Source organism: Myiozetetes cayanensis, unplaced genomic scaffold (assembly GCF_022539395.1).
Source record: "Myiozetetes cayanensis isolate MyiCay16 unplaced genomic scaffold, myiCay2020 scf6-25, whole genome shotgun sequence".
Taxonomy (NCBI): Eukaryota; Metazoa; Chordata; class Aves; order Passeriformes; family Tyrannidae; genus Myiozetetes; species Myiozetetes cayanensis.
This window is the reverse complement of record NW_026087853.1, coordinates 14,692,453-14,706,927: the sequence shown is the minus strand read 5'-3', so window position 1 is coordinate 14,706,927 and position 14,475 is coordinate 14,692,453. Positions and strand designations below refer to the sequence as shown.

Below are 14,475 nucleotides of genomic sequence, written 5' to 3'. Positions count from 1 at the left end.
AGGAAGAGCAGTCTGACCCAAACTTAAGGTCAGCCATGCTGTAAGCAGTAAGTTGGCTAGATGATCTCCAAGGTCCTTTCCAATTTAATTCAGTTAATAATTCCAGGATGGGCATAGCTGCAGGTGACTAAGCTGAGTAACTGACATTACTATTGGAACAAAGCCATACATTTCTCATTGACATACCCTACTCATGGCACAAGAGAAAATCCAAATTTTCTCTCTGTTCTACCCCATGCAACAGTTGCATAAAGGAGTGGCTAGCATTTTTCATCTGAGATTATCCTTAAAAACGCCATTTTAACAACAATTGCATCTGCTACAAACCCCCTAAGGAAAAACACCCAGACATTCATTTAGCTAATTTATACATGACACTTAAAATGTTGGTCAAAGGAACAACTCTGGAACACAGGGAATTTACCTAAAGCTAACCTAAAGACCTGGACTCTCCAGAAAAAGCATCCAGAAAGTGTCTATGTTATTTAGCCACACAATGCTGAACTAAGCAGTTCTTTAAAACTAACGAGTATTTGTTTTGTGTGCACCAAGTCCTTTCTCCACCGTAAGAAGTTTTAATGTTGCTCAGTCAACAGGTATGTTGTGAAATTTCTACTTGCTCTGATGTTCTGCTATGGTCAGCTCAATAACAAATGACACATGAATTGTAACACAACAAAAGCCAAACATTAGGGATTACTCAGCAAACCTTTCTCCTAATTTTCACTTGCCTCCATGCGAGCTTTGTAAAAATCCACATCATGAAGTTTCTCTTTGCACCGAACAAGTTCCATCTCAAGTCTCTCCACACGGTTTGCCCTCTCTCTCAGAGAGTCAAGCTCATCTCTGTATGCTCGGGCAGAGCGAGCATCTGAGGCAAGGTGGATATTCTGCGAGAAGTGAGGAACAAACAGGGAGAAAAATCTTCATTAACACTTTTAAGCCTGTACTTTAACTTTTTGCGTTTACCTACTAAGCATGGACAAACAGCCTTCTTCTCATTAAGGAGTAAGAGAATTCTCTTACTAGCCAGTAAAAACAAGACAGAGAGGTTCTTCAGCCTGCTGGACCTCTGACACTACCTAATGCCTGATACTGCATAAGCTTCAGGCATTACTAGGCTATCTGAAAGGTGAGCAGATGAGACTGCTCTTAACAGTTAAGTGAAAAACATAGCACTGCTATGCCATAGCCATAATCATCAAACAGATTGCTGGAGTACCTTGATTTCTTCCTTAAAAAACAGGCATAGTAGTATTTTTAGCCTCACACTGAAATGGGATTTTATTAAACAGCGCCCATCTTACCTCTTGTTTTACTTTTTGCAGCTCTAGGGTGAGCTGCTCAACTTCATGTTTAGAATCTGCAAGTTGCTCAGACTTCTCTTCCCTGAAAAGGATTAGAAAAACCTTAGTAAGTAATTGTTTTCCTTTCCTGAAACAATATTGATTATGTGGATGCTGCTAGGAACCTGTAAAGGAAGACAAAGATCTCCCAGTATATTCTGAACACAGAGCTTCTTTGTCATGCCAGCTCCATCATTTTCTTATGATACTATACACACATCATGGATCTGAGTTTGCAATTCCAATTTTATAGCAAGTTCTTCTGTTTAAATCTCATTGGTGCTACTGCTGTCATAGCTTCACTGGCCTCTGGACTTACCACCAGAACTGAAAAAGCAGAGCTAGCAGCTGGCATTTTGAAGGGGGGAAGAGATAAGACACGAAAAGAAGAATGGAAGTAGCCATCACTCTGTGTTTAAAGACTAATTAAGAAAGAAGAAAAGATGGAACACACATACAAGCTTCCTACTGCTGTGAATAAAAGATCTGAAAGATGTGATTCTGAGAGCACCTGTGGAGGCCAGTGTACTGAAGCTGACAGGCACCTGCACTTTCAGGATGCATAAGACTCAACATACAAGTCTCCCCAGAAGCACAAATCACTGGTGACTCACAGCTCCTGCCGGATTCTTCTCAATTTAGCTTTCGTGTCTGCCAGCTCAACTGTGAGGTGCTGCTTGTCTTCATTGGAAAGAGGGTTAGCTGGGTTTGGTGAAGACTCTGGACTTGGTGCTTTCAGAGGGCTTGGTGGTTGCTGAGACTGCAGATAATCTCTCTCTTGAGTGAGATCTACAATGACCTGAAAATAGAGAAGATTATGTACTGTCAAGAGATAACAGTATATTAATACATTGTTTTAAAAATATCTAAAAATTATTTATAAATTTAGAATATTATTAGTCTGGCATTATACAGTTTTCAAGTGATAGCCAGGAGTGAAGGAGAGAAGGAATCTCCACTATACTCAGACCACTAAAAAATTCCCCCCTTCCAATGCTCAAAGTAAGTCAAAATAAGTCTGCTTTTCTTGAAGGATTCATAAAAATCTGCAACAACTAACAGTTTTAACTAACAAAATCACAGTCAAAAGCATGACAGAAAATTAGAAGGCTAAAGGAAGGGAAGAAGGCTCATCCAGAAATCTGAAGGAAAAGGAATTGATGAATCAAAAAACCTAGAGAAGACAGTGGAGCCCATGATGATAGATAGATACCAACGGAGAGACTAACAAGCACTAGAAGATGAGTGACAGAACAGACATGCAGAGATATTTGGTCTCTCCACTTCATGGAGAGACTGCGCTGCTCCTCTTCACCAATCATTTCACCACATCTCAGTGTTTACACAAGAATTAATGGAAAAGTGAAAACACTTCTACAGATTTTCAAAGATGTAGTAGAAAGGTTCAGAAGAAATAGAAACCTGCACAAACAAGACACAAAAGATTGGAATCTGCTGCTTCTCATGGGCTCTATATGGGAAAGATAAGCCATCGTACTTCTGTGCATTCATCCCTCTCATCAATGAGCCTCTTGAGGTGGAAAACCATATTCCTGGAGAGAGACTCTAGTTCTTCTGGGGCCATATCTGGGAGCTCCAGCCACTGCAAGTCAAAGACATTCTCCTGGTTGTGAGTCACCTAGGAAGGAGGAACAAAAAAGTGTGTCTTTTCACTGGTTGATTTGTAAATTTGTTTGCTGTATATACTGCATCCCTCAGGTTCTTCTACCGATAAATTAAAAATCATATCACATTTCACCATACCCAGGCTGCAAATAACACATGCAACTACCCTAACTGTAACACTGCCCAGTAATTTTTGGTATTTAGATTTTTTTTTGTAATTATTAATTCTGATTTTTAAAAGTGATCAGACAAATATTATGATCAATAGCATGTGTGCTTGCATATGAGAAGTATGCAACTGTCTTACTGACCTTGAGGTGGTCACCACAGGGAAGGGACTGATCTCACACTGAACAGTTAGGCTGATGTCTCACTCAGTAGAACACCTGCTTTCAATAAATTTGCAGTTTGCAGCTGATACAGCTGGCAAGAGCTGCCTTTAGCAGAAATGTCTCTGCTGCTAGCAGTGTACCTTTCAACTGCTACCTTACCCACACTGATTTCCTCTGAATCATTTAGCAGAAGCATCAGGCAAGTCTATCAAGCTCAGTTAAAGACTGTTCCGGCTTTTGTCATAACCATGTGCTTAGTTCATCATGATTTTTTTTAATGAACTATTTTTTCAAGTACTAAGAAAAAAGTTCCTGCATGCACTGACACCTGGTCGCAGTCAGTGCCTGTTCCCAGTGAGGGGGTGCTTCCACATGGCTGTCCTTAGGCTCTCCAAAGTAAGATGGCTCCTAACACCTACTCATATTCTTTTCCTTCTACAGAAACCTTGGAAGTCCAAGAATGTTTGTCATTGGATCAAGCTTCTTTTTAAAAAGAGTGTATATCCACTTTCAGCTGCAGAGTACACTTGTCAAGACCATCTAAGCTCCGAAGTCACTGTCTGAAGCAAGTCACTGGGGAGCCTGTGTCTCACCTACCACAGGGCTTGAGGACCAAGTGCTTACACCATCGTGCAAGGGGCACTGCAGCTCCTAAGACATACATGGGTTTTGTAAATATTACACATGTATCCTTACAACAATTCCTTCTACATAGCCTGTAAGTGGCAAACAAGGCATTTCATTTACCACTGCATCTCTTTAAAAGACCACTGAGCTAAGCAATGTTCCCAGCACTTATCATCTTCTTCTTATAGTCTGAGTGCAGTAACACAGTCCATCTTCCTTTTTTGTAATGTTCATTAATCCATTATGAAATTCCAAGCGTTAATGTTTTACAGCAAAAAAATCCTGTTAAGTCAAGGAAGGGAAAGATACAAGACAGACAATACAAAGAATCCCACCTCTTGTATGTGTGACACAATGGCAGCTTGGGTTTCAATATCCAGTTGTTTTATTCTTTCAATAAATTCTTCTTTTCTTTCACACTGTTAAAAGAAAGCATACCCTGAAATAGCACTACATACCCTAAAACTTACTGCATCATTTTCATTGAAATTAAAAATAAAAACCAACCCAAACTCAAACAAAACAAAACCTCAAACAACCCACACTGCTAACAACAGACTGTTCAAGATCTACTCTTTGTCACACTGGAAGGTATAACGCTTCATTGCTCCATATGGAACATGAACCAAATTATGCATTAAATTATTTAAATTTTTTACAGTCAGTACAATTAAGGCCTAGTTAAATGGCTGGTTTTGCTCTTTAAAAACAAGTTCAACATGCAATGAGATCAAGAGATGGGGCAACAGTCGGAGGAAATCATCACGGCTTCATTAATGGAGCTGCACAAATGTAAACCTACATTTACATTGCATCATTTAACCTGCCTGCTTTGCTGTTTGCATTTTGCTTAATTTTGGCAATGAAAAGAGATGCATCACCTTAGGTACTATTCACATTAATGCACAACGTTGCTTCTTGGACTAAATCAACATATGCTTTAGATAAAAAACACGAAACATTCTGGATAAAAATGAGTGACATTTCAGACAAACAGATTTTAGTAAATCTTTTACTTAAGGCTTTAGAAGAGGCAGACATCTGCTATCTGTATATCTGTGATGGTGCACTAACATTATTGCCTCCTCGTAACAACGCTGCATTGTGGATAAGTTAAGCATTACTTAAAGGCTTTTTTTAAACTCATTTACAGTGTCCTTTTGGAGCCTGGTTCTGAATCTCAACCATTTCTTTCACTGGGAAGAACTAGTAAATGGGACTGAGGATGCACAGCAGCTTGCCAAAACAATTCTTTGTGCTGCAATGCAACACTAACGTAGTTCAGAGTGGCCATACACAGACAGCTTTACCCTGACATAATTGAGCTGACATAGCCGAGCAGGGTAAGTATCCTAAGGCATGACAAAAACACTAGACAGACCTACAAACAAGGTCAATTATCAGCAAAGGCCTGCCCGCAACGCGGCCATTGTTTGCGGCCTCAGAGGTTTGGTGGGCAGAACACTGATTTCTTTATCCAGTAACTGCTGTGCATTTCTGCAGTCTCCCATATACATTGCCTCTCAGTTTAACAAATGCCACACAAAGATCCCCACAATAACATACAAAGTATCTATTAATTTTGTATTTTCTACACAGAATACTAAATCAAAACATTATGCAAGCAAAATCAGGATTCATTAAACAAATGTTTAGACTTGTTAAGACTATCTATTTGTTTGGCACTAACACGTGCTGTTCTCCCTTTTATTTTAAAACAGTAAGAAAATAAACCAACAACGATCTTGATATCAAGAACACTGTTCAAAGCTTATCTCTTCCCACTGTGTTATCCAAGTGCATTACTTAGTTGCAAAAGTACACATCCTGTGGATGATTAAGCATTGGCAACAAATTGAGGGTACTGCTATCACACAGTGTGCTTCCTCTCCCCTGCATTTCTTCCCTTCACCTATTGTGTTTCTCACAATTTAGCTCACAAGTGGTCTTGAACTCGAGATTTGCTCATACAGCACAGATTCAAAGAAAGCTTATTTTTCATGAACGTTCACCTGCACGGCACAGCCCAGAACCAACAACAGCAGCTTCTTAATTTCATCCATACTTTTACCTAGAGAGGAAAAAAGGTAATCAGTACACGTGTGACAGATAAAGTACTTGCAAGTGACTCTCTCCAAAGTATAAGCCTGAAAAGAGAAATACGACCTTTGAACAAGTGGTTGAAATACATACATGTCAATTATAAAGTTATCATATTTTACAAATAACAATACAGGTCTTATGGATTAGTTTAAAAATCCCAAATCAAGCAGGATGTTTTTTCCTTGATGTGTTACCCTCACCAATTATTTAATAAGGCTTTTCTGATCATACATCAAAATAAAATTCCTTTAAATAATTCAGTGCATATGACCAATGCTTGTCTCTAGTGTTGTGATTAACAAGGGTGCAAAAATCCCACCAAACCACTAACACCTCTTTCCTCTTGCCAAAAACCACCACCAAAATAAAAGAAAAACATCCTGGGCAGAGCAAATGAGGGTTACTCTCAAAGGAAGAATTTGCCCTAAATTCCCTTTCTGTAAACAGTTGCCACTCAGACTTCCCAAAGCTGAATACCATTCTGTGCACATAAATTCTCTCTGAGAGATGTTTTAGCATATAAATTCTGCCTCTGTTCTGCATCAAAGCCTGCTCACACTTTGAAGCGTAAACCCCATGTGCTAAGAGGGACAGAGAATGACCGATGTAGAAGGGCTACTGTGGAGCTGACCATATGCTGGGGAGCCCTGGGGGAAGAGGACACATCCCAGTTGTCACTGCAGGGAATCCAGCAGCTTAAGGTGAGGAAAGAGGCTCACAAGAAGAACTGGTGCAGCTCTGAGCCAACTTCAGAGCTTGTTTCAACAAAGTGAATGTGGATTGTTGGGTAATAAAGAAAGTTTATGCATATCCAAGTTAGGCAAAGGGAGATGGGAGGCAAGGAGCTTCAATGAGGAAATACAACATCTTTATAGAGTTAGGTTCAGGAAAAGCCTGTCCTCATCCACACCAGTGGAAGATGAGAAAAGAGAAACAAATCAGGTCATATAGAGTTTTCTCTCATCCCTATACATCTGCATGCTTCCTGACACGGGGTGTGAAACTGCAGGATTAACGCTTTCATTTCATACACCCTGCTTTACTTGGGTGTTCAATTGCTCCTATCACTAAATAGATACTAATTTCTGAGTGCAATCATACTCCTCCACCAACACCATGCCCTTGTAAGGCTGCACTGGCAGCAAGTCAGAGGCATGTGCAGGACCCAAGGCCAGGGAACGGGAGTTAATCTGACTCATCAGTTAAGCTGCCGCAGCCCCACAGCCACACAAAGACACACTGACCTAAATTACCGCGGGGGTTCCTGCCATTCACAGAACCTTGCAGCCAGCACGGCCACGTGCAGGCAGCTAAGGAAGTAACTTGTTTTCCAATTTCCTGATTTCAGGGCACACAAATGCCCTGAACCAGTCTATAAACGTACCTTAGTTATTAAACAATTTTTTTAACAACTTCTGGGAATGTTCATCTTCAAAATGTCTCAAGAATACCCGACAGAAATTATCAGTAGTCTGCACAAATGAACACCACAGCTCTCAGTATCAAAGTTTCACATTAGTAACCATTAAGATTTTACAAGGAGAAAATCTTCTCTTCAACAGAAACAGCCATATTTAAAACATGCTAGTTCAGACTTCACACTGTATATACAATGTAGCTCATTTCCTTCCAGAATATTTAAAAACCGGTTTTGAAAGATGCACAATCATTCTTATTTTTCTTCCTGTATCTAGCAGCATATAAGGCTTGCTCTTTCCTGAAAAGTTACAATTTAATATACAAATTACATTTCGGTCTGTGAAAGTCTGATTGTTCTGTATGAATCTCAGTAACATGATCTGAAGCCTAGACAGCAACACAAAAAAAGCCCCTTCAGCAACAGCAAAAAAAAAACCCCAAAAAATCTGTTACTGCATGAACAGTTCCTTTGAGGGCACTACTAGGAACAATTACTTTGGTCAGAAGGTATATTTTCAAGAAACTAAATTCTCATTAGAGTTTCAGCATTAGGTTTCGGTCTGCATCAGCTTCAAAGCAGATCCAGACCAGGTATTAAATGCAGAGCATGCCTGTAGGACACAAGAGCAAGTTAAGTTATTAAGGAGAACTAGTGACTCGAGTATGTCTCCCAAACTTACTCAGGGCAGAACATCTCCATGAGAGACTGAAGGAGTAGCCACCAGGCTGCTGCTCTAGATCATACCAGACAAATGCTCTAACCCTTGTGTGCTCTGGTCACCTTCATCTGTTGACCATAAATTCCAATTCATGCACCATGGCATCACAGCTATCCCTCAGAGTGGGCCTAGTGGCTTGAAATCACTCATTTTAGGAAATACCAGGAATACTTCCCAACAGTGACAGCATCTATACCATCCTAAAGGTGTGTGAGCTACTCAAGCCATTCAAACCACACTCTACCTCTCTGCATCAAAAGCTTTGCTATTCTCTCCCATTCTCTAGATAACAGATGGGCATGGGTGATGCTGCATGACCCCTGTGAGGTCAAATACCTTCAGCTATTACTGCAAAGTAACTTACCAAGGTCAACCCTGGTCTCCCAACAGGGACTGACCTTGCCTGGAAACAACACTTTGAGACCTTACCCCCACCCCAGTCCTCCCATGAGGAAGAGAAGCTGAGACAGACATGGCAAGTCATGGCAGGGAAAGACAAGCTAGAGCTTACAGAAAGGAGTGAGAAATTAAGACTCATGGTAATAATGAGACTTTTAGTTTGTTATTGTTTTAAACATAATATTTGGCAGTCTGGTCTCCCCACTGGCAGCTTGCACTGAAAATTTAGCTGTCAGTATTTTTCCAAGGTTTCTTTTTTAATAAATTATTTTATCCTTGCAGACATGTGAAGAAAATGAGATTGTACTACCCACTAGAAGCACTTCTTAAGTTGAAAGGTCCACTTAGCAGATCTACCAGCTACACAAGTGTTTCAGAAGATCACGTGTGACTTTAAAGAGTTCAATTCCTTAGGCTTTCATTCAGAAGCTGTTTCCCGTGAGGAGAGACAGTTTGTTGACATTAAGGCACTTCCAGATCACTCATACTCAAGATAGGTTTGAGTTACATTTTAAAGCCTTGTAGATTAACAACATTTACAGAAGATTTTTAGAAGAAATAGCGTATGAGTATGAAAAAACCTCTCTACCAGTCTAAAGTGCTTTAGAGAGAGTTTTCAATTAAACCTCAGAACAACCCAGGAATGGATTAATTATCCCACTTCCCTTTCATCTCACCCACAGGAGAGCTATCACACACTTAAGTGGAGTGCCCAGGGTGACAAAGTGAATCAGAAGCACTTGCAGGATTATTACACAGTGCAGCAGCTGAGTTCTGCACTCAGGACAGTGCATCTATCCTGCACTGCATGCAAGCAATCCTTATGCCCGATTCAACCGTGCCTTCTAAACACTGAATGATTTTGTGGTGTTTTTCAAAAGCCTTGACTTGTGCTAATTTAATAAGATGGTAAAGTTCCTTGTGCCCGCTCCTCTAGGATGGCTCATTGGGATGACAAGTCCTTCCCAAACACCTGGGAAGGAAGTCTACTGGGTCTACTCAGGCTTATTAGTTGATCTTACCAAGACAGTGTTCTGCTATGACCTAGGATGCAAACATTGTGATTTGAGGCAGTTCCTGCCAGAGGTACCCACAAGCTGAATGAACAGGATTCAAATTAGCACTTAAACAGAAAGGTGCTAATTGAAAAACAAACTCTTTTCTTTTACCTTTTTTTTTTTTAAATTCCAGGGCAGTTGCTCTCAGGCCATGTGTTTGTGCCTGCAAGGGAGCCAGACACCTGGGGGATTTGCAGAAAGCCCATCTGCTCCCAACCATGAGAGAGGGCCAGCAGGTTTTCTGGAAAATAAAGGGAGGGAAAGCCCGGGCACCACCTGTGCATCCTGGGAACCTCCCTGTGCCAGAGCCAGGAGAGCCCTCTGCTCTCACAAGGGATGGAGGGTGGGAAACAGATGGCAGGACTCAGTGCGAAGGCGGGCAGAGGGATTAGGAGACACAACAACAACAACAAAAAAAAAAGAAGATCAAGGTACAGAGAGAACACAGACAATGAAAAAAATGAGAGGGGGATGGAAAAAATGTCAGAGGAAGTGGGAACGAGAGGGTCCAAGCATGTGCAATCTTGAGCTTTTGTTGCCTCTCTCTCCATATTTCTACTCTGATGTTACTCCAGCACAGGAGAGGGAGTGCCTGCACGTGCAGTGCCACACGGAGCAACTGGTGGGTGTGCAGGGAAGGTGAGAAGGGGTGAAATGCACCAGTGCAATTTCTCCCAACTGTAGCAACATCCTGAGTGAGAAAAGCTTGAATGCTAAATCTACACTATTGAGGCAGGGTTTTGTTATTAACTGTACATTTTATGAACCTTTCTGCCTCTGGAGGACTGTGAAACAAAACGAGGAAGGAAACCAGACATGAAAAATACCCCAGTGAGAGTAGACATCTTTTACAATTTTAATGGAAAACAGTTTCTCTAGACACTTGTTAGCAGGGACTTTGAGCTCTCTCATTCTCAAACTGAACATATAATTTGAAAAGCGAATCTAACTAGCAAAGTTTTTTGAGGAGGCAGAAATGAGCCTACTTTAGGCAAGTAAAACCTCATTTCCATTCTTGATCTAAAAAATGTCAAAATCTCCCCCACAATGACTGTTTCAAAAGATTAATTGCCAACAGTTTCCAAGCATGCTCACTAGCAGTGTTAAACTAAGAATGTCTGGAAACTAAGAAATTAAATAACACATCTAAATAGAGTTCGTGACCAGTACTGTAAACTGATATTCCCTGTGAGGCCACATGAATGGGTGGCCATTTATAAGGCACACTAAAACCAGAGGTAATATGAAAAGGTGATTACAGCAATGTCATAGATGATGAATAGGCTGATGATTCTCTTATTGAGCACAGGGGAATTTGTGGTGCAGTAATGAATTGAAATAACTGTTCAACCAAAAAAAAAAAAAAAAGACAAAACCAAAGAGGAAGTTTAATGGTAGTAGCTGTCTACCATACGGTGCAGCAAAGAGAACAAATCCTGTAGTATCAGCTGCATTGTTCTGCAAGTCAAATTCCTGGGAAAATTTTCTAATTCCTTTAATTAAACTTTGAAGTTTATTTTCAGCTCCCTGTATTCTAGAAAACAGTCAAGCCTTCATCTCCTTACAAATGTTTTTCGTATTTTTATGCTCAGGGCTGAATGAACTGAAGGAAGCAAAATTGCCCTTGGCCTGGTACAAAACTATTGAGAGGACATGAAACCAAGTAAAGGTTCTAAACCCAGCAGACCTGTGTCTTTTCCTATGCAAAAGCCCAACTGCTCTTTTAGCAGTGGCAGCTCTGTTTTTCCAATAATCTCATGTTCAAAGCAGAGCTGCAGAAGCCCTCAGTAGTCCCAAATGATGAGTGCCAAATGGAAGCTAAATAGCAAGAACAGCATTCACAGCCTAAGAGCTGTCCAGTTTATAATTTAATGCATGCACAGCACTTTTTGGCTGTGTTTTAGAAGGAAAACATAAAATCTGCAGATACCACTGGTGAACACACAGCTCCGAAAAACTTGCATAGTAAAACATCACGTGGGTTTATTACAAGGAATAAACCACTGAAATTGTACACAGTGAATCAGATTGAATGATCTAACAGCTCTCTGGTCTTGGACCCATAGAGTCAATACAGTCATTAGGAGCCTTCCCAGCTCAAACAGTACAAAGCAACACTGGATTTGTTCCAGGAATGTGATAATGGGATTGATTTTTCTTCCTCTGATCAAGAGGGACCTTTTATTCAGGTAACTTACCTACAGGAGGGGGGTTTCATCAAATCAGGCTGGGATTTCATCACTGCCTCTCCAGCCCAGCCCTGCAGACCACCTGCACCTTGGTCTCCAGCTGCTACTGCTCCCCCACTGCCCAGCACTGTCTTTGCAGGTGTCCTCTCCAAGACTCTCCTCCTTCCTTCTCAGTCTGTCTCTACCTCTCTGGTAGAGATAATTACTTAGTCCTCACATTTCCACTTCATCTGCAGCCCTTCTTTAGCTCTCTCTTACTGTCAGAGAGAGAATATCTTTATTTTGCTTGGTTTTCCCCTCCCAAGTGCTCCTGCCTTTCTCTGACTCCTCTCTGCAAGACAGCAACAAAGACATCATCACCTGGTCATCATTCCCTCACACTGCTCATCACAGCTTTTTCCTTCATTCAGCTTTTTGTACTGGTTTTACTAACTTCTCCTCAGCCTTCTCCTCCCTGTTTCCTCCTTCTGAGCTTCCTACCAGCCCTCAGACAGGATTTCCTTCCTGAAGTAAGTTCTGGTTCTCCACTTCTCTGACCATCTTTTCAGCACATCTTACCAGTGATCATCTACAATTAAGGTGAGCTCCTCTTGAAATCCTATCCCTTAGACACTCTCTTCTGTGAATACATTCTTTAAAGCAAACACATCTTGTGTCTTTCTCTGCTCACTGCCTTTCTCTGTAGCATCTAAGCTGGGACTGGTCCTCAAAAGTCATTATATAATAGGGCGAAATTTGTATTTTTTTATACACACATACCCCATCAACTTTAGTCATCCAGAGGTTACATTTTTACATTCTTTATCCTTTCTTCACATGTTCTGAATAATGCCAAACTCAGCAATAAAGAAAACAAATTTAAAAAGACATTAAAAAAAAAAAGGAGAGAATAAACAAAAAAGCCCAAGCCACCACATTTTAAAAGATGTCAGAGAGAGAAGCAAATTTTCTGGTTGTAATTAAAGAAGCTAGAAGAGTTAAACGTATGCATGATCAGTATCTTTCCTACAAAAGACACAGGTATACTTTCTTCAAAGAAAGAGATCTGAAGTGCTGACAAAAACCAGCAGGACAACGATTGGAAATTATGGCTCAATACAGGACAGCTTTTGAGTGTGCAGCTTTCCCAGGAACCAAAGCTGCAGTTACCACATTGTAAGTCTCCTGCCAGCTGTCGCTCAGGAATGGCTGTGACAACCAGCCAGCCTTTTCCATTGACACTTAGCCAGCAGAGATACTGCCGTGCTGGCCCAGACACTTCTATTCAGCAGCATTCTTGATGCTAGCAGCCCACTGCCCATATGACCAAGAAAAGCAACAGCTCTTGTATTTCGACATTCTTTGCCCATAACTGCAGCCTGTACAGCAGAGTTAAGACTTCTGGTCTTAAATCTGCTTGCTGAAGAAGCGAATTCCTTACTCTCAGCTTGATTTTAATGCAAAAGTGCCAAGACTATGAGTTTCAGTGATCCAACATCTGCTAATATTCTTTTCTGACAAATCCTTTTTAGTACATATGCGCTCTACTGCTGCTAAGAGCAGCAAAATAAAATCTTCTGCCAAGGTTTTTGCCATTTGTTTGTTCTGGAGATGCTGACTACCATGTCACTCCCCATCACTGCTGACAGTGTTCATTCAGTTTACCTTCTTTGGTAAAACCAAATACATTGTTCTTTGCACTAGCATAGGGCTAAGGCAGAGATACAACAGGCATGCAAAAAAACCCCAAAAAACAAACCAACCAGCAACAAAACTTTTCATTTCAGAAACGTGGTTCAAAGAAGTCAACTTCATTTTCAGGCTAAACAGTTTTCATTTTGTCTCACCGAATGCACTGGACTCCAGACAAGAGCTCATGTGCTTCCACCTTACTTTTGATGTGATGCCTCATGAGATGGGTTTTGACTGGCCATGTTATCTAGACAAATGTTCTCCTCTTTGTCCATTCTCTTCCACATTTTTCCTTATATTTTCATACACGTATTTTTCTCTTCGTCCTCCATTTTCTTCCCACATTTCATTTGCAACAGTTACTTCACACCTTATGGTAATTTTGCAACACTCTGGGTGTGCACATACTGCCAGAACTAAACTCATTAAACAGGCACACAGGACAGAAAACGTGGAGGACAACACATGATTGTCCTATAGCACACTGCATCCTGGGTCACTTCACAAACCCACAGAATATGCTGAGATGGAAGGGACCCACAGGGATCATCAAGTCCAACTCCTGGCCCTGCACAGGACCATCCCCAAAAGCCACACCATGTGCCTTAGAGTATCATCCAAATGCTTCTTGAACTCTGTCAGGCTTGGTGCTGTGACCACTTCCCTGGGGAGCCTGTTTGGCTCTTCACTGTCTGGGTGAAGAACCTTTCTCTAATATCCAACCTAAACCAACCCTGACACAACTTCAGGCCATTCCCTCAGGTTCTGTCACTAATCACCACAGAGAAGAGATCAGTGCCTGCCCCTCCTCTTCCCCTCATGAGGAAGTTGTAACTGCAATGAGGTCTCCCCTCAGCCTCCTCTTCTCCAGACCGAACAGACCAAGTGACCTCAGTCCCTCCTCACGCGAGTTGCAGCAGTGGCTGAAGAGACAACTTCCAACAAACCGGTTGCTCTTCCAGCTTTGACAAGAGCTCACTCATTTA

At 41.2% G+C, this 14,475-nt stretch overlaps 1 protein-coding gene across 6 annotated transcripts in view; it reads right to left on the bottom strand.

The window, feature by feature from the left end:
- CCDC88C (coiled-coil domain containing 88C) overlaps nucleotides 1-14,475 on the bottom strand; it is a 98,167-nt gene that overhangs the window by 42,469 nt on the left and 41,223 nt on the right. For all 6 annotated transcript variants that reach the window (XR_007631620.1, XM_050337035.1, XM_050337034.1 and 3 more), the window contains exons 5-10: nucleotides 5,944-6,002; nucleotides 4,267-4,350; nucleotides 2,845-2,985; nucleotides 1,961-2,145; nucleotides 1,308-1,389; nucleotides 732-890 (exon numbers count right to left, since the gene is read on the bottom strand). Coding sequence is in view for 5 of the 6 variants with exons in the window: in XM_050337035.1 (XP_050192992.1) it covers nucleotides 732-890; nucleotides 1,308-1,389; nucleotides 1,961-2,145; nucleotides 2,845-2,985; nucleotides 4,267-4,350; nucleotides 5,944-6,002 (710 nt within the window). In the remaining variant the exon portion in view is untranslated. The remainder of the gene's footprint in view (nucleotides 1-731; nucleotides 891-1,307; nucleotides 1,390-1,960; nucleotides 2,146-2,844; nucleotides 2,986-4,266; nucleotides 4,351-5,943; nucleotides 6,003-14,475) is intronic.